Below are 20,009 nucleotides of genomic sequence, written 5' to 3' on the forward strand. Positions count from 1 at the left end.
TCAAACATTTCGGGTAGCCTTCCACAAGCTTCCCACAATAAGTTGGGTGAATTTTGGCCCATTCCTTGAGGGCTCATCATGCAGGTGGTTGAAGGCTCAGCCTTCAGTTGGGCAGATACAAGAAATCATTCTCAAATAAAAAAAATATAAAAGCTTGATATATTGCATCCCCACGCCTGCCAATGAACATTATTTGAAATGGGAATAGAGAGAACTGTGACTCGGTAAAGCACCTCCAGAACAAGATATGTGAGGGTGGGACAGAACAGAGAATGATGGCTATTTTTAGACCCATTAGACAGCCATCAGTATGCAAATAGTAATGGACAAAGCACAACGATAGTGACATCTCCTTCACGGTATTTTCCCTTATGGGCTGGGTCAGGTGATACCTGTTGCCGGGTGTACGGATTTGTAGCACATTGGCTATATGACGCCACTGACATTTATTTTTAGTAAACCTAGATGTACACATTACTGATTTAGTTTTGCGTTCATAAGATCTGAGAGCGGTCAAACGGAGCCGGTGGTGACATGTTTACAGGTATCCGCGACTTCACAAACCTTCATTCATCCCAGACTCACAACTCGGTGCCAAAGATGAATATATTGTGTCGTTTCCAGGTAGGTTATGAATGTGCACCGTCTTAACTGCCTATCACGAATTTAGTATCCCCGAAGAGATCCGACATGGTGGATGATGAAGACGCAGGGTAAATCCATTTGAATACAATCACTTTTTGACACTACCCTTTTAGATTTGAACTTAACTTCACCTATTTTCCCATTGTATAATTGCTCAGAATGGAACTTGTTGGACCGGAATGCGAAAACATTGAAGAGATTCAGGTGCAGTAAATTACTGCTGTCAAGTTAGCGAGCATGCACCTGCAAAACGCGTTCAAACCATCCGCTCTTCAGTTTCGGCCTGAATTTGTGTACGGGAATACTAAACACGACTGTATCGCGTATTTTATTTTGGGGAAACTGAGTCGGATGCACTCTCATGCACAGATGAAGACGATAGCTGCGAAGCATTCATAGCAAAACGTTTGAAGCACACTTATTCAGAATTCCTTTATGAAAATGATACCAAATCGTTTATTTCATTTTCGCCTTATCAAACATTACAGCACTTTGATATCACGGGTAGAGTGAGGCTGCAGTTACCCTAAAGGCATGCTTCAGTTCGGCTGGCTAGGCGAACCGAACGAGTGTGCAAGAACCTTGCTTGGCAAACGAAAAAAGCTGCAATAGCACTGTTTGTCCATTGTCGAGGTGGTGCTGTTCAGGTAATGTTAAAGTATCAAAGAAAGATGTGTTCACAGACATAACATAAAAATACAGTACACACAGCAAGATCTAAGTGAGCTTGATATGTCACTTTTTTAGTCATTTATCCAGTGTGATGACCATTGGGCTGTACGATGCCCATATGTCAATTTAAAATATGGATAAGTAAAATTGAATGGAAGCCATGGATTACAGGCAACATTCGCACTGAGCTAAAGGGTAGACCTGCCGTTTTCAAGGAGTGGGACTCTAACCCAGAAACTTATAAGAAATCCCGCCATGCCCTCTGACGAACCATCAAACAGGCAAAGCGTCAATACAGGACCAAGATCAAATTGTACTACACCGGCTCCGAAGCTCATTGGATGTGGGAGGGCTTGCAAACTATTACAGGCTACAAAGGGAAGCACAGCCGAGAGCTGCCCAGTGACATGAGCCTACCAAACGAGCTAAGTAACTTCTATGCTCGCTTCGAGGCAAGTAACACTGAAACATGCATGAGAGCACCAGCTGTTCCGGATGACTGTGTGATCACACTCTTCGCAGCTGATGTGAGTAAGACCTTTAAACAGGTCAACATTCACAAGGCCGCAGGGCCAGACGGATTTCCAGGACGTGTACTCCAAGCATGCGCTAACCAACTGGCAAGTGTCTTCACTGACATTTTCAACCTCTCCCTGTCAGAGTCTGTAATAGCAACATGTTTCAAGCAGAACATCATAGTTCCTGTGCCCAAGAACACTAAGGTATCCTGCCTAAATGACTACCGACCCGTAGCACTCACGTCTGTAGGCATGAAGTGCTTTGAAAGGCTGGTCATGGCTCACATCACCATTATCCCAGAACCCCTAGACCCACTCCAATTTGCATACCGCCCCAACAGATCCACAGATGATGCAATCTCTTGCACTCCACACTGCCCTTTCACACCTGGACAAAGGAACATCTATGTGAGAATGCTATTCATTGACTACAGTGAACTTTGAGCTAACATACTTCAATTCAATAGTAGATCACTACTATTGACATTAACATTGCAAAGTATAACAAGTAATTCATTGTGTTCAAATTGAATTATATGGGTTAGAAGATGGACCTGCATAAGATGTAATTTCCTTCCTCATACTTAGCATGGTCTGCAAAGTGTAACCTTCTTCAGTAGAGACCAGCCATAAACAGACCCCTTTACAGCAGCAAGATGTCCAGTCCAGTAGTCATTCTATAGGGACTGCTGGAGTTTACCTTCTAAAGCTACCAGGTAACATAACATATCTCTTCTATCCAGTCAGCGGAACAGTGGGTCTGATGGACCAGGTTTCCCGGTCAGGGGTTGGCAGTGACGTCACAGACGAGACCGCCTCCATGGGGGAGTACAGGTGGAGCTCTGAGGAACATGAGGTAAGATACAGAGCCATTCAGTTGACCTATCTGTGACTATCATGCACTTACCCCTACATTGTATAACATGTCATAAAGTCTGCTTACTCGCCCACCCATAAACACTGCATGGTGACGATGTATCTTTAGTTCGGCATTATTGATGCTATGGTTTTTAGACCAATGATGTAATGTATACTAACTTCAAACTGCACTTGCACTGTAGCATTTTTGTACTTTGTATAGTTTTATTTAAAGATTGAGGATGATTTTCTCCTGATGGTGTTTAATGTCTGTTTTTATGTGGTGAAGCCAAAGACATTTCCACAGTGTGGACAATAACGGTTCCTGCCCTCTAGTGGAGAAGACGTTCTATTACATTCTGCCCATTCTGCCATCTATTATGTTGACATCACATTTAGCTTTTGTCGTGATGTACTAGTGACAGTATACAAAGCTCATGTGCCGATACTGTTTTTCAGCTACATTAGTGTTCAGTTCCTGGTCTTCTCTGTATTTACTGAATAGCGAGAGCGTATTGACCAACTGTCACTTTAATATATAAATATGTATATACACACTGAGTGTACAAAACATTAGGAACTCTTTCCATGACATAGATTTCTCCTGGTCAGTTTATGATCACTTATTTATGTAATTTTTTTAATCCGTTTCAATCAGTGTAGATGAAGGGGAGGAAATAGGTTAAATAAGGATTTTCAATACTTGAGACATAGATTGTGTATGTGCGCCATTTAGATGGTGAATGGGCAAGACAAAATATTTAAGTGTCTTTGATCGGGGCATGGTAGTAGGTGCCAGGCACACCGGTTTGAGTGTCAAGAACTACAACGCTGCTGGGTTTTTCCACGCTCAACAGTTTCTCAAGTGTATCAAGAATGGTCTACCACTCAAAGGACATCCAGCCAACTTGACACAACTGTGGGAAGCATTGGAGTCAACATGGGCCAGTATCCCTTTGGAACACTTTTGACACCCTGATGAATTGAGTCTTCTGAGAGCAAAGGGGGGCAGCTCTACATTAGGAAGGTGTTTCTAATGTTTTGTCCACTCAATCTGCCTTTAGAAAGTATTCAAACCCCTTGACTTTTCCACATTGTTGTGTTACAGCCTGAATTTAAAATTGATTAAATTGAGATTTTGTGTCATTGGCCTGCACACATTACCCCATAATGTCAAAGTGGTATTTAATATATATATTTTTTTACAAATTAATAAAAAACTAAAATCTGAAATGTCTTGAGTCAATAAGTATTCCACCACTTATATGGCAAGCCTAAATAAGTTCAGGAGTACTAATATGCTTAACAAGTCATATAATACGTTGCATAGACTGTTTAACATGATTTCTGAATGACTACCTTGTCTCTGTAGCCCAAACATACAATTACCTGTAATGTCCCTCAGTCGAGAAATGAATTTCAAACACAGATTGAACCACAGCATTCCAGGTAAAGCTGGTTGAGAGAATGCCAAGAGTCTGCAAAGCTGTCAAGGCAAAGGGTGGCTACATTGAAGAATCTAAAATATATTTTGATTTAACAGTTTTTTGCTTACTACAAGATTCCATATGTGTTATTTCATGGTTTTGATGTCTTCACTATTATTCTACAATATAGTAAAAATAAAGATAAACCCTCGAATGAGTAGGTGTGTCCTAACTTTTGACTGGTACTGTAGCTTGACACAACTTACCCCATACTGGATGAAATATAACCACTACCTTTTTAAAACCATGTCTCTTTATTTCCCAAACACAGTTCAACAGTGAAAATCACTTTTTTTTTTTTAAACACAGGCTTAACACCTAACAAACACTTTGACTGTTACTGTATGAAGAAAAAAAACTGAATGCAGCAGAGTTTTAGCCAGCATGACCTCTGTACTATAGAAATTACTATTCAAATGAGCTTTGTGATTATAATGTTACCTCTGTGGCCCGTCAATCAGATGTCCGACCCTCAGGGCCAGTGTCTGGCCGCCCCCCAAGCCCTACCGGCCCCCACCTACAAACAGAGGGTTGAGGAGTTCAAGAAGCTGTTCAGAGAACTGCCTGAGTCAGAGAGACTCATCATGGGTGAGTTACGTGTCTATGTGTGTGTGTGTGAGAGAGAAAAAGAGATGGGGAGAGAGAGGCCCCATCCAGAAATGGACCCTAATAATAATAATAATATTTATAATAATTTATTATTATTATCTCTTAAAACAAACATTGGCACCTCTCTCACCTGCATATACCAGCAAACCTGTACTATACTTACCTGTGTCAAGGTGCGTCCCGTGTCTTTCCCCAGACTATACCTGTGCCCTCCAGAGAGACATCCTACTGCAGGGACGCCTCTACCTGTCAGAGAACTGGCTCTGTTTCTATAGCAATGTGTTTCGGGGGACAAAGGTGAGCTCACACATGGGGGAGAGATGGAAAATAGGAGTTTTCTGTCTTGGGGATTAATTAATCAGATCATGATATGCTGTAAATGTGTGTTTGTATTGCATTATTCTGGTCGTGTTAAATGTGGTTAGTGTTCTCTGGTTTTAGACGGTGATATACTGTATTTAGAGAGTTGGGACAATGCGGTTTCTCTCTGAATGTTCATAGAGCGGCACTTTCTCTTCAATAGCCGTTGCTAAGTGATGATTAACGCTTCTGCTTTGTGCTGTTTACTGCTGATACTTTTCACAGTGAAAGCAGATGTGCAATTTGTTGACTTGGATACACATTATCCCCAATGCTAATCAATAAAAATGTCTGTTAAATTCACTGCTCTGTTTTGCTTGATTACAGCGGGTCATTTCATAGGGAACTGTCAGAGGCGCTCTCGTATTGTTACATCACAAACATGTAGAGAATAAAGGTGCCAACATGACAGCTGTTCAAAAAGCTGGCAGAACTCTCTTAATATATGGCTCTGGTCGTAGATAGCCTTGACTCTGGAGGTCATCACTGTGCTATATTGTCGTAGATAGCCTTGACTCTGGAGGTCATCACTGTGCTATATTGTCGTAGATAGCCTTGACTCTGGAGGTCATCACTGTGCTATATTGTCGTAGATAGCCTTGACTCTGGAGGTCATCACTGTGCTATATTGTCGTAGATAGCCTTGACTCTGAGGGACATCAAGGCCATGTACAGAGAGAAGACAGCACGGCTGATCCCCAACGCCATTCAGATCTGCACAGACTCAGAGAAGGTACAGTATAGTCACTCAAACACCACCTGGGTTCTGTTTAATATCCCTGGACAGTTGCACTAATGCCCTGGACCAGAGCTAAGAGACCCTGTGCTTTTCATGGTTTAACCCCTCAGGAGTAGGCCTACAGCTGCAGCACTGACAAAATAACATGTTACTCATCCCTTCTGTCTGTCCTAAATGCAAACCAATGGATGGTTATCACTGCAATAATATTTACAAGCTTCTGTCGCTCTCTTCCCTACAGTTGTTCTTCACTTCCTTCTCAGCCAGAGAGAAGAGTTACCAGGGAGTGTTCCGGATGTGGCAGAACACTCTGATGGACAAAGTGAGGCACAGTTCAGCGACTTCATAACCTCACCTCACTCACTGGGGTGCATCCCAAATGCCAACCTATTCCCCATAAAGTGCACAACTTTTTTATATTTACATTTTTTATTGAACCTTTATTTCAGTTAAGAACAAATTCTTATTTACAATATTGGCCTACCAAAAGACAAAAGGCCTCCTGCGGGGATGGGGGCTGGGATTAAAGAAGGGCATTTCTATGACAAGGATATTTACAGTGGGGCAAAAAAGTATTTAGTCAGCCACCAATTGTGCAAGTTCTCCCACTTAAAAAGATGAGAGAGGCCTGTAATTTTCATCATAGGTACACTTCAACTATGACAGACAAAATGAGAAAAAAAATCCAGAAAATCACATTGTAGGATTTTTTATGAATTTATTTGCAAATTATGGTGGAAAATAAGTATTTGGTCAATAACAAAAGTTTATCTCAATACTTTATTATATACCCTTTGTTGGCAATGACAGAGGTCAAACGTTTTCTGTAAGTCTTTACAAGGTTTTCACACACTGTTGCTGGTATTTTGGCCCATTCCTCCATGCAGATCTCCTCTAGAGCAGTGATGTTTTGGGGCTGTTGCTGGGCAACACGGACTTTCAACTCCCTCCAAAGATTTTCTATGGGGTTGAGATCTGGAGACTGGCTAGGCCACTCCAGGACCTTGAAATGCTTCTTACGAAGCCACTCCTTCGTTGCCCAGGCGGTGTGTTTGGGATCATTGTCATGCTAAAAGACCCAGCCACGTTTCATCTTCAATGCCCTTGCTGATGGAAGGAGGTTTTCACTCAAAATCTCACGATACATGGCCCCATTCATTCTTTCCTTTACACGGATCAGTCGTCCTGGTCCCTTTGCAGAAAACAGCCCCAAAGCATGATGTTTCCACCCCCATGCTTCACAGTAGTTATGGTGTTCTTTGGATGCAACTCAGCATTCTTTGTCCTCCAAACACAACGAGTTGAGTTTTTACCAAAAAGTTCTATTTTGGTTTCACCTGACCATATGACATTCTCCCAATCTTCTTCTGGATCATCCAAATGCTCTCTAGCAAACTTCAGACGGGCCTGGACATGTACTGGCTTAAGCAGGGGGACACGTCTGGCACTGCAGGATTTGAGTCCCTGGCGGCGTAGTGTGTTACTGATGGTAGGCTTTGTTACTTTGGTCCCAGCTCTCTGCAGGTCATTCACTAGGTCCCCCCGTGTGCTTCTGGGATTTTTGCTCACCGTTCTTGTGATCATTTTGACCCCACGGGGTGAGATCTTGCGTGGAGCCCCAGATCGAGGGAGATTATCAGTGGTCTTGTATGTCTTCCATTTCCTAATAATTGCTCCCACAGTTGATTTCTTCAAACCAAGCTGCTTACCTATTGCAGATTCAGTCTTCCCAGCCTGGTGCAGGTCTACAATTTTGTTTCTGGTGTCCTTTGACAGCTCTTTGGTCTTGGCCATAGTGGAGTTTGGAGTGTGACTGTTTGAGGTTGTGGACAGGTTTCTTTTATACTGATAACAAGTTCAAACAGGTGCCATTAATACAGATAACGAGTGGAGGACAGAGGAGCCTCTTAAAGAAGAAGTTACAGGTCTGTGAGAGCCAGAAATCTTGCTTGTTTGTAGGTGACCAAATACTTATTTTCCACCATAAATTGCAAATAAATTCATTAAAAATCCTACAATGTGATTTTCTGGATTTTTTTCCCTAATTTTGTCTGTCATAGTTGAAGTGTACCTATGATGAAAATTACAGGCCTCATCTTTTTAAGTGGGAGAACTTGCACAATTGGTGGCTGACTAAATACTTTTTTGCCCCACTGTATATGAACAGTAGGAGTTACGCTAAGCACAGATCTAGGATCGTCTTCCCCTCACTCAATCCTACTGTTGCTAATAAGGAAATAATAGGACAATAGTATGGTAATAAGCTAAACTGGGGAGAATCTCAATTGGTTTACTCTACTCCTTCGTCCTCCCCTCCTTTTGAAAAAGGTCAAAGGTAACCAAGGAGAGGAAATGTGTAAACAAATGCACTTGTATGAAATGACTATCCTTCACTCGCGCATCATCATGCAAATGACGTTTGCAGGGGTGGAGTACCTAATGAAATGTGTAGGGTAGTAAAAACACATGTAGCTAGTTGTGAATTTTTATATATATAAAAAAAAATGCCACCCCTTGTTTCTCCCCAATTTCGTAGTATCCAATTGGTAGTAGTTACAGTCTTGTCTCATCGCTGCAACTCCCGTACGGACTCGGGAGAGGCAAAGGTCGAGAGCCATGCCTCCTCCGAAACACAACCCAACCAAGCCGCACTGGTTCTTGACACAATGCCCATCCGACCCGGAAGCCAGCCGCACCAATGTGTCGGCGGAAACACCGTACACCTGGCGACCATGTCAGCATGCACTGCGCCCGGCCCGCCACAGGAGTCGCTAGTGCGTGATGAGACAAGGATGTCGCTGCCGGCCAAACCCTCCCCTAACCCGGACGACGCTGGCCCAATTGTGCGCCGCCCCATGAGCCTCCCGGTCACGGCCTGCTGCAACAGAGCCTGGGCTCGAACCCAGAATCTCTAGTGGCACAGCAAGCATTGCAATGCAGTGCCTTAGACCACTGCGCCACTGGGGAGGCCTAGTTGTGACATTTTATAGATAAAAAGATAAGTAGCATATCATTTTTAAATATGTGCATGCTTTTTTCCTCAGAGTAAAAACAGCTGATTCAAAGGGGTTGTGGCGGATCTCTAAACTCTTCCGCAAAGGACTGCGGTAGAATACTCCTTTGCTTCCTCAGCAGGAGGAAGCGCCTCCATTCGCCTACTAACTAATTGACACTCTCCTCGACCACTTATTGGTTTCCGGGTCACGGAGGAGAGAGGACGAAGGAGTCGAGGAAAGGACAGTATTTTGCCCAAATTGGCATATCTCATCGAATGGCTCTGGGAGAATCTTTATTGCGTCCCTCTCCTCGCCTCCTTCTCAAAACCCATTGGATGGAAAAGCCAGAGGTCCCATACCCACTGACCTTCTCCTCCAATGGGTGTTGAGAATGAGGCATGGAGGGAGGACCTGAGGAGTATGCAATTGAGATTCTCCCATTGTTCCAGTTGCATGGACGCCAACTACTAGCTAACCAAGTATCAATGGTGATGGTTATCATAGCTCTAGTCTGTCATTTCATGCAACCTATCCAGATTTTTATGTAGTATGCAAGGCTTCTGTGACATTACCCTGGCTGACTGTTCTTATCTAATCAGTCCTGGGTAAACACCATGCCCCTCAGACTGGCCCCATGTCCCTAAACGAGGTTACCATGGCATTCAGTTCTTATGTTATATACAAGGGGAAGTGGCAGGCTGAATATTCATAATGTTTTGTTTCTTATAACATACTAACTCTTTTGATAGCAAAGTTGAGATAAAAGTAAAACTTATTAGGACCTAGAATGAATGCAACTTATAGGGGCAATATGGAAGACTGTGGACCAAGGGAATGAATCTGTCAAAACAACCCCACAATAACACTGGTGTGGCTCGGGAGTTAGCGAATGAAGGTAAGGTTCAATGACCCCTCAAAGGTGCGGCTATGAAGGTTCATTTGCATAAGACACACACCCTGCCCCCAAGAAAGCGTTGTCGTTTCGTTACCTCGCCATTCTTCAGGGTAACATATCTGATTTCCGTTGCCACTGAACGTTCACGAGCTTGGCATCTAATAGAGCTTTTATCGAAGCTATGTATCTTTCCATTAATGGGCGGAGCGCTCTTGTTCCTATCGTTGGGCAAAGCGCCTAACTTCCTGATTGCTTTGTGACGGCGCACAGGTTATAGTTCAGTCCAGCTACCAGGCAGGTATACGTAACAACTGTTGGGAAAGAGCGAAATAGCTACAAAGTAAGTAAAACAACTTTAAAATGGCCTTTATTACTTGATTGGCAGCAAGTGACAGATTTTGATCTAAATTATGATTAGCTGTGCACAGTTTGGATTAGGCTAAAGAAAACGTGTTTCCATATGGCCGCTTTCTTGACTAGATTCTGTTGCATGGGAAATAATATTAAATTGTTTTCTTTTGACTCGTAAGTGATCAACGATTGTTCAATCTCTCAAAAGATTTTTTAAGTAATCTACATTTCCTTATTACTCACCCCTTTCCCCCATTCACGTATTTTTTAAATAACTTGTTTTTTCTTTTTTGGGGGGGGGGGCGCATCATGGTGTCCATAAACATGTTTTGTAGCTACAGTGTACAATTTCACTATGAGCAAGGTACCAATCATATTTTTGTTTAAAATTGTATTTAAAAAAAATTGTCTGGTCATAATTTTAATTTCAATCAAAGGTGGATCTAAATGTAATCCACACTGCATGTATTGTTTTGTTTTTTAGTCTCGTGACATCAGTGTGGTTGAGTAAGGAGCAGGTTAGGGCTGTTTTGTTTCATTGAAACTAGGATACTGGAGGCGGTGTGGGATTCATGCACAGGTGGGAGATAGTTATCATGTTACTGGAAGCCAGACAGAGGAATTCATCCTTATAATTTTTATTTTGATTGAGCTTTCGCACGTTATAACCTACAAAAATCTGATTGGTGGTGACATTACCAGGAAAGCAGTTGCTTTTCCATGAGAACAGAAATCTATTCAAATGCCACTGTTTGCTGTGTACCAAGCTCCTCTCCCTCTCTCCTAGCCACTGAGTAGTTTGGCGCTGTGGCAGATGGTCAAGCAGCACTATGGCAATGACCTGGGCCTGAGGATTGTAGAGATAGAAAGTCTACAGACATCAGCAGAATCAACCACGCAGAAACACACCAGGTGAGGATGACCACTCACACACACCTGGATCGCTCTCTCTCTCTCGGACTGCACAAAGAACAACATGCACTCACCTACATCTGTCTAACTGACACATTTCTGCAACCTGTTTACCCACCTGGTCCGTGGCAGCATGACCGTGAGGCCTGGTGGAGAGGACTCTGGGAGGCCGTCTACTCTGCGCCTCCAGCCGGGGGATCAGGGCTCCTTTGAGCCCACTGCACCCCAGGGAGAGGACCTACCCTCACCCCTCGGACAGAGCTCCATCAACTCAGGAAACACAGTACGACACCTCTTTGAAGTCACATAGATCACATCATTACTCTTTTTGTTGACAAAGCCCTGCTCCACAAACTTCAGACTTTTCTAACATCACTGTTAAGATTTAAAATGACAAGTTATCAAACCCGTTCACAGGGTTGGTTAACTCTGGAGACTCCTTTGGTGTCTAGAGAATTAGGTAAATCAGCCTATAATTTCCTTGCACCTTACGTGTGGAATGATCTACAATACAGTTTAAAATGAGAGGAATTGGTGCCTCTAGAGCGTTTCAGAAGGTTGTTAGGGGACCTTTTTACTGAAGAATGTGATTGTGTTTTTCTTGTTGTGTATAATAAACTGTATATAAATGTGTAGTTTAATGTGATTATTGTATTTTCATGTGTATTGTGGTGCTATACAGGCCTCATCTGGAAAATAGACCTCTGTCTCATTATTGACTCCCTGTCAAAATAAAGGTTAAATACAAATTCTCACAAGGCTTGGATGATATCAAGTAATCGCCTTAGTCATGTTGTCTCCACATATTCTCTTCATTGTCTAATGAGTATTGCACGTGAATGACCAGTCAGATTGATGGCATTTATAGCAAGGCTTCCATAGTCAGGGAAGAGTGACATTGCCATTGTGTGTCCTACAGGATGATGCTTGCAGCACCTCGTCTCGGTGCACTCCTGACCCGTCTCTGGACCGCTCTGCCCCGGAGCGGGTCTCCAAGCGCTCTGAGCTTTCTCTGGACCTCAACTCTAACTTGGACCGCTTCTCTGACCAGAGCGGCTCGGAGAGTGCAGAGGAGGGTGAGAACTAACCCCACTGTGTGTGTTCATTGGTTCTACCCAACAGGCATGTGCGTGGTAGTACTATTGACCCTCAAATGTGTTTGTTAAATGCATTCTACTTTAAAGTAATTGTTTTGTTTTATGCTATTGACCTGTTAAATGTGTTTGTAGAGGCATTCCTCTGAGATCATGCTAACCCCTCCATCTTTCCCCCTACCTCTCCTGTAGAGGAGAGGGTGAGTGTCTCCCAGCAGCATGGCAGGCTCTATGTGAACACGGTCTTCAACATCAGTGCAGAAAAGATGTTTGAACTGCTCTTTACCGAATCCCACTTCATACGAAGATTCATGAACGCCAGGAAGATCACCAGTGAGTCATCTCCCCATCCACCCTGTTATAAGCCACAGTCCTCTCCTCTGATTAAAACGGACTAGTCCTCACAAGCCATTTTTAAATGAGACTGTCCGAGCGTTGTTCTAATTTGGTACCAAATAAAGTAGTAGATAGGTTAACACAAAACACATGTGTGATTGTCGTCAGATGCCATCCTTACACGGTGGCAGAGTGACGCGTCCGGCTCCATGAAGAGGAGTCTCAACTACACCATCACCATCACCAACCCTCTGGTGGGCAAGTTCTCCACCGCCACGGAAAACCAGGTGAGCCCATGTCTGCACTGTGTGTGGCGGATTTTTAGTAGTGTGTGTGTGTGCAGGTGTGTGGAATGTCTTTTCTCCAGAGTGTGTGTAACTCCTCTGTTGTCCTGTCAGATCCTGTACAAGGAGTTCAGGGAAGGTCAGTACTACCTCGTCGACTCGGAGGTCTACACACACGACGTCCCGTACCACGACTACTTCTACACTCAGAACCGCTACTGTATCATCCGCCATTCCAAACGCAAATGTCGCCTCAGGTGAGCAGCAGAGACATCACAGCCTTTGGACATTGTTATCTGCTCAGTTTACTTTAGGGGTAAAGACTTTCAGGGTATTGGGGTTGAGCTTCTCGCTGCGCTCACGGTCTCTTTGTTCAGTGCGATGTGCCTCTTACATGGTTTTTGTGTGTCAAAGACTAATCAATATCCCCTAGGAAAGGTCAATTCACTTCCAACTATTGCAGGCCGGTGTGTTGTTGGTTCCCTTCTCCCTGATAGCTTTTGGTCAGAGTGAAAATCAGCAGTGCTGTCTGTATAGCCCTCCAGGACATTTTCCTGCTTTATTGGAGTCATTCCTCTAGTGGCATAAAGCCTTCTATTCTCATATCCTAGGTCTGTGACTTCATAGCGCTTATTTGCTGTGTCCAGCAGTTGACAGACTTCTTTTAATAAATACTAAATGTTTGGTACTTCAGAGTTTGTGGTTACTAATTACCCATTACAGAATGGGAATATAGATCATTTGATTACTATTCAATTACAACTGTAGAGTTGATGTGCTGGTGTTGTGTGTTCAGGGTGTACACTGATGTGCTGGTGTTGTGTGTTCAGGGTGTACACTGATGTGAAGTACAAGAAGCAGCCGTGGGGGCTGGTCAAGTCCTTCATCACCAAGAACTCCTGGAGTGGCCTGGAGGACTACTTCAGACACCTGGGTGGGCAGTAGGCTGCTGCAGCCCTGGAGATCTATTCACCCTTCTCTATATCTCTCTTTCCACTCCATCTTTAAGAATATCTGTCTGTCTTGTCCCCTCTTTCTCTGTAGTTCTTCAAGTCTCTCCTCCTTGTTTGGCTGATCTCTCTGAGTGTATCTTCCTGTGAGGGCCTGTCTTCCTGCCTCCCCACTTCTCAATCTCCAATTAGTCTCTCTGCCTGTGAGTGTTGGGTTAGCCATAATAGGCCCATGCTCTCTTTGTATGTTGGTGCGTCACTGGTTTCTGTCCAGCTCCCTCTCTCCTATACTGTATAACGACCAATCTCCCTACCCTTCCTCTGCTCTTCTCTTACTCACCCTCTCCAGTCTCGTTAGATTAGATCTGAATCAAAGCCCTGCACTCACACTGACAGTCCAACTCTCCTCATGAGATGTCGATTAGCACCCAACCTCCCTACAGACTGCCCGGCAGTCCTCTCTACATCACCCCTACCACTTCTAGTCATCTATTGACCCCTGTCTTCCAAGCCATTTGACCCAACTTTCCATTTGACCCTATGTTATCACAGAATCTGAGCTGATGGAAGAGGAGGCGGAGCTGAACCAGGGATGCGGAGACCCCGGTAAGATGATTGGCGGGATGCGTCATTGGCGGAGGAGGACGTTCAGTCGGACACTACAGGAGCACCTGAAGCCCAGCAAGCAATGCGAGCCCGACCTAGACCCTCACAGAGAGGGCAAGACGGGTACATACATGTTCTGTTTATTTAACAACCATCTTCTGACACTTGGATAACATTACACGTACTATATGAGTGAATTGCACAAACACTCAATCAGTCAAATGACCTACAATAGACACACAGTCATATGTCTTCTGTTCAAGCTGTTCCGCTCTCTCCCGGGTTGTGTGTCAGATCCCATAGATATGAAGGGTCCACCTCGATGGAACATTTCTACCATCATAGCTGGGATGAGCATCATGTAAGTCGACGCCACCAGTCAACACTCAAACGGTATAGCTGTAAATCATCATGAACCTTTTCTATTGTCTGTGTTTGTGTACTTTCTTCAAATCAAATGTTATTTGTCACCTGCGCCAAATACAACAGGTGGAGACCTTAGTGAAATGCTTACTTACAAGCCATTAACCAACAATGCAGTTTAAAAAGAAAATACCTAAAAAGAATAAGAAATAAAATTAACAAATAATTAAAGAGCAGCAGTAAAATAACAATAGCGAGGCTATATACAGGGTGTACCGGTACAGAGTTAATGTGCGGGGGCACCGGTTAGTCGAGGTAATATGTAGGGATGCATGATATATCGGTGAACATATCGGAATCGGCAGATATGAGCTAAAATGCTAACATCGGTATTGGCCGATGTCTAGTTTAACGCCCCGATGTGCAAAACCGATGACTAAACTGATGTGCATACCTAAATAACATAGGTACATGACGTAATGACGCCACGTAAAATGTTGCGCTACACGTGCAACAGCATTCCTAAACTAGCCCACAATGTCTGCTGTGTGGATCGAGCAGTTAATTGAAAGAGTAACAAAATTTCAGCGAGACAACTCAAAGGCGAAATCCATTAAAGCCAAGATAATGGTATTCATTACCCTTGACTATCAACCGTTCTCTGTTTAGGGTGATGTTGGCTTTCGCCGACTGGTCGAGTGCCGGTACACACTACCAAGTGCGCTATTTTTCAGACGTTGCCCTACCGGAGTTACAAGTTACACAGTAATAGCGTCACTGCTATTAGCTTCATGACATACATACTATGGAATGCCGTTTGGGTTTTTGCGTGTCAAAGCTGTACAAAAAAGTCTGCAAACACCAGCCACGAACAATATCTTTACAATACCTCGTTGGTAATAAAGCATCATTTATTCGACCGCAACTTCTGGGGTAGCTAGCTTTAGCTTGGTACCTAGCTAGCATCAATACAACCAGCCTGAAAACAATAACCAGTAGAACCTGCAGTCATTTTCATTAATCTTAGCAATGATTTAGGAATCCTTGTGAGTAAGTATTAGCTGGGTTGCCACTTGTTGTTCGCCTATTGAAATTGAACTTCAGTTCATGAAAATAAATCGCTAGTCAGCAACTTAACCCTGTTGCCCAAAGCTAACGTTATAAGCTGCCAGCTAGCTTCATCTGGCTAGTGAGGCTCTACCGCACTGGGTTATGTGTTATGAAGCTAGTCATTGACAATAATCCAAATGAATACATAGTAGAATGATGCCATGCTTTTATTTTGAAGGCTAACTGCAAAGTCCACTATTGTGGCTAGCTTCACATAGTTTGGTCCAACCACCATGAATCAAATAAGAACTAAATTAGGGTTATTTTAGATGACACCTTGCTATATAGTTAGCTAGCTAACTATAGCTACTGATACAGATGTTGTGTTATTTGACACGACTCAAACGGCGTTACATGAAATCCTGGTTGAGAATTAAATGACTGAACAACGAAACAGCACAGCAAGTAAGTGAAATAAATAAATAGGTTTTGATTATGTTTTACTGGTAATGGGGGCATACGTAAATGCAAACAAAATAACTTTTTGGTCAGTGTGGTGTGTGTAGCCTGTTATTTATCTAGGCAAGTCAGTAAAGAACTAATTCTCATTTACAATGATGGCCCGGACGACGCTGGGCCAATTGTGCGCCGCACTATGGGACTCCCAATCACGGCCGGATGTGATACAGCCTGGATTTGAACCAGGGACTGTAGTGACGCCTCTTGCACTGAGATGTAGTGCCTTAGACCGCTGCATCTGTGTGTGTGTGTGTTAACTATTTAATTGTACTAGAATGCTTAAAAGGCAAAAATTGTAAATATCGGTATCGTTTTTTTTTTGGCAAGGAACATATTGGATATCGGTATCGGCCAAAAATCTCATATCGGTGCATCACTAGTAATATTTACATGTAGGTAGAGTTATGCATAGTAAAGTGACTATGCATAGATAATAACAGCGTAGCAGCAGTATAAAAGAGGGGGGCAATGCAAATAGTCTGGGTAGCCATTTGATTAAATGTTCAGGAGTCTTATGGCTTGGAAGTAGAAGCTGTTTAAAAGCCTCTTGGACCTAAACTTGGCGCTCCTGTACCGCTTGCTATGAGTACATTCTGCTTTATGAGCTCAAACAGTACTTAGGTGCAGTATATTATCCAGGTGTGTGTTGAGCTTAGCCAGGTAATCAGAAACCTCACAGCCTCTTTCTCTGGCTGTGTGTTCCCAGTCTGCTGATCCTAACAGTACTGAACCTGGGGCTGTTCTTTAAGCTGTGGGCCATGGAGGATGTGGCCAACCGCATGTACCTGAGCACCAAGCACCACCTCCGGGAGAGGACCGAGAGCAGGTAGGCTGCTGCACACCGGGTGAAGGCCTGCACTTTTCACATTACATTTGATATTTTAGCCATTTACCAGACACTCTTATCCAGAGCGACTTAGTGTATTCATCTTAAGATAGCTAGGTGAGACAACCACATGTCATAGTCAGCTTCTTTATTGAGGAAAAATGTACTATCAGCAAAGTCAGTGCTAGTAGGAAACGCCAGACAATCTATAACCTAAACTTAACCAAACACCTTACCCTAACAATTATAATCAATAAGAAAATAAATACAGTATATCGGTTTGCAGGTCAGCCACATCCCCTTAGCATGCATCCAAGTCAGGAAAAACTTTCTTTCACCATTTCTTGGCGTAATCACTGATCTGACAGGATCGGGTTGTTGTGGAATTCTCTATCTCTTCATGCTGACTATGTCTGTCTCCTCAGTTTTGCCGCTGACTTCTTTCCTGAACCGGCCCCAACATACAGGACCAGAGAGGAGACTTTGCTGCTGAAAGCAGTGCTGCAGGACTCCATCAACCTATTGGAGCAGGTCAGTCAAACGACTGTGTTTGTGTTACAGGCTCCCGAATTCCTCCTGCAGGTGTTTGTGTGTCTGTACAGACAATGACAGTTTTTTTCCTCTTTTCCCCATAGCTCCGCAGTTCTCTGTCGCTGCTTCAGCAGAAATTTGTAACCAACAGAACAGCAATTCTGCAGTGACACCTGGCAATTCTGAGGTCACACCTGGCGACCTCACTACGCCCTCTGAAGCCTGGGGTTGTAAAGGCTACAGGGACACGCCTCTGAGGACTCTCTCGTAACCAGGGGTGTTGCTAAAGGGACGACTCATGCACAGACTTGTTACTAAGAGCAACAATGGTTCAAGTCCCAGGGCCTTTAATAGTGTGGTACCAGGTAGATGGATGTTTTAATTTTTATTTTATTTAACTTGGCAAGTCAGTCAAGAACAAATTCTTATTAAAGTTCAACTGTCGGCACTGCGCTGTGGAGGAAGAAAATGGTTCTCAACCATCAGCAACACTGGGAGACAACTGGTGGACTGGGGTTTATGTGGGGTTCTGTTTTCACTTTGGTAGTTCTTTATTCTTCCTTAATGTTGGTGCTGGGTTTACTGTGATTAAGTTAGAAGTTCTACTGCATGCCTCACTGTGTACTGCGTACCCCTTCGATTGACAAGCCAATCACAGCAGATGTGAGCCAATGGTGTGATGAGCGCAGCAGATGAGAACCAATGTTTTGATAGAAGTGGATGCCAATGTAAGGAATCCATTAAATATTTTTACTTTTTGCACAGTGCCTTGTGTACTTTTTATGGTTTTTAGTTTAATTTAGATATTTTTTTTCAATTAGAAGGCTTTCAGAAAGTAATTTAATAATTTATTTGGATGCCCATGGGTTTCTGCTCTTGTGAAAATGTGAATAAGTATGCAGTTGAGGGGAAAAAATGTGAACCTTGGATGGTTTGAGGTTTTTCAGCTGGTTTGTAGATGTACAGCAGACCTCAATATCAGGGTTGTGTTCAGAAGGGTGCAATGTTCTGAACGCTGCAGATATAAATGCCTTTTATAAACCTGTCATGAAACCTTATTCTACATGAGTTTGTTCTACATAATATATTTTTATCTGAACGTTCTGTAACGTTGCACCCCACTGAACGTGACCCAGGTGAACTTTCTCAGGAGCATTTGGTTAGAACCAAAACATCCCGATTGAATAATACTGATTACATTTTGTTAATCCTGATAGCAGTCCCATGTAGGCTAGGCTAGAGGGTTAGTGGCTGTTATGTAATTAATATTCCATCCACATGCCACACCCATTCAAGAAGCCACAGCACTAAAACGTTGCACTGCTGTTGTGTACGTCCACTATAAGAATGTGACCACCACAAGTTTAGTCTGGACTCTGAGTTGAATCCACACTAGTGCCTTGTTAACTTTCTTTGAATTGTTACTATTGTAAATTACAATTTACAAAGACAAATGTTAATTTTGTGCAGCATATACCACTCATGTCTGTGTGTGTGACGATACAGCTTCAGACTGTATGTAACACCCATCCTTATGTTTTAAATAAAAGCACAGGAATCTTCCTACCGTTGTTACATGGAATCAATGTGAACCATTTGGATGTGAATAGTTTACACACACACACACACACACACACTGTATAATTTGTTTTCTATTTGTTGGCTATTTTGTACATTTGTTAGACAAAGATGTATTGTTGCTTTGAATAAAGAAACACTTTCCTGCCACGTGTTAGTCTTGTCAATGTATTGTAAGATAAGGGGCATGTTATGATCAGGGCCAGGCTAAAAGCACTACAGTCAGCATAAACCATCTTTCTACTTTTAACCTACTACTCTGATCACATTTGTGAATGTGTGTGAGTGAGTTTGAGGTTACTTCACTCTATCAGCACAAATGCCTGGATGTAAAACTATTAGACTTGTAACCAAGATGCAGTATATTTAGTTACAGTAGTTGAGGAAAGTCCTTGTGTAAAACCACACGTTGTCTCTAAAAATGTATTGGCATCATTGCTGTGGCTGTTTAAATAGACTCTGTCAGAAGAGACAACAGAGATTAAACAAACCGGGGAAGTAAATAGACTCTGTCAGAAGAGACAACAGATTAAACAAACGGGGGAAGTAAATAGACTCCGTCAGAAGAGAGAACAGAGATTAAACAACCCGGGGAAGTAAATAGACTCTGTCAGAAGAGACAACAGAGATTAAACAACCCGGTAGGTAAATAGACTCTGTCAGTAGAGACAACAGATTAAACAACCCGGGAAGTAAATAGACTGTCAGTAGAGACAACAGAGATTAAACAACCCGGGAAGTAAATAGACTGTCAGAAGAGAGAACAGAGATTAAACAACCCGGGAAGTAAATAGACTCTGTCAGAAGAGAGAACAGAGATTAAACAAACC

General features: G+C 43.0%; 1 protein-coding gene across 3 annotated transcripts; it reads left to right on the plus strand.

The window, feature by feature from the left end:
• The first annotated feature begins 321 nt into the window (after positions 1-321).
• Positions 322-19,329, plus strand: gramd1c (GRAM domain containing 1c). 3 transcript variants are annotated; one of them, XM_055881964.1, is made up of 18 exons: positions 322-544; positions 2,579-2,691; positions 4,642-4,768; positions 4,986-5,086; positions 5,787-5,882; positions 6,130-6,210; positions 10,918-11,042; positions 11,175-11,325; positions 11,962-12,118; positions 12,329-12,469; positions 12,641-12,759; positions 12,871-13,013; positions 13,587-13,690; positions 14,259-14,435; positions 14,607-14,673; positions 16,951-17,070; positions 17,496-17,601; positions 17,706-19,329. In XM_055881964.1, exons 1-18 carry the CDS (start codon positions 535-537, stop codon positions 17,769-17,771), a joined length of 2,004 nt encoding a protein of 667 aa, XP_055737939.1. In that variant the 5' UTR covers positions 322-534; the 3' UTR covers positions 17,772-19,329. The 3 variants fall into 3 exon arrangements, with proteins under 3 accessions (XP_055737939.1, XP_055737940.1, XP_055737938.1); XM_055881965.1 differs by having other exon boundaries at positions 323-624; XM_055881963.1 differs by lacking the exon at positions 322-544 and adding an exon at positions 657-713.
• Positions 19,330-20,009: the final 680 nt, after the last annotated feature.

This window comes from Salvelinus fontinalis, chromosome 25 (assembly GCF_029448725.1).
Source record: "Salvelinus fontinalis isolate EN_2023a chromosome 25, ASM2944872v1, whole genome shotgun sequence".
In the NCBI taxonomy this organism is placed as follows: domain Eukaryota; kingdom Metazoa; phylum Chordata; class Actinopteri; order Salmoniformes; family Salmonidae; genus Salvelinus; species Salvelinus fontinalis.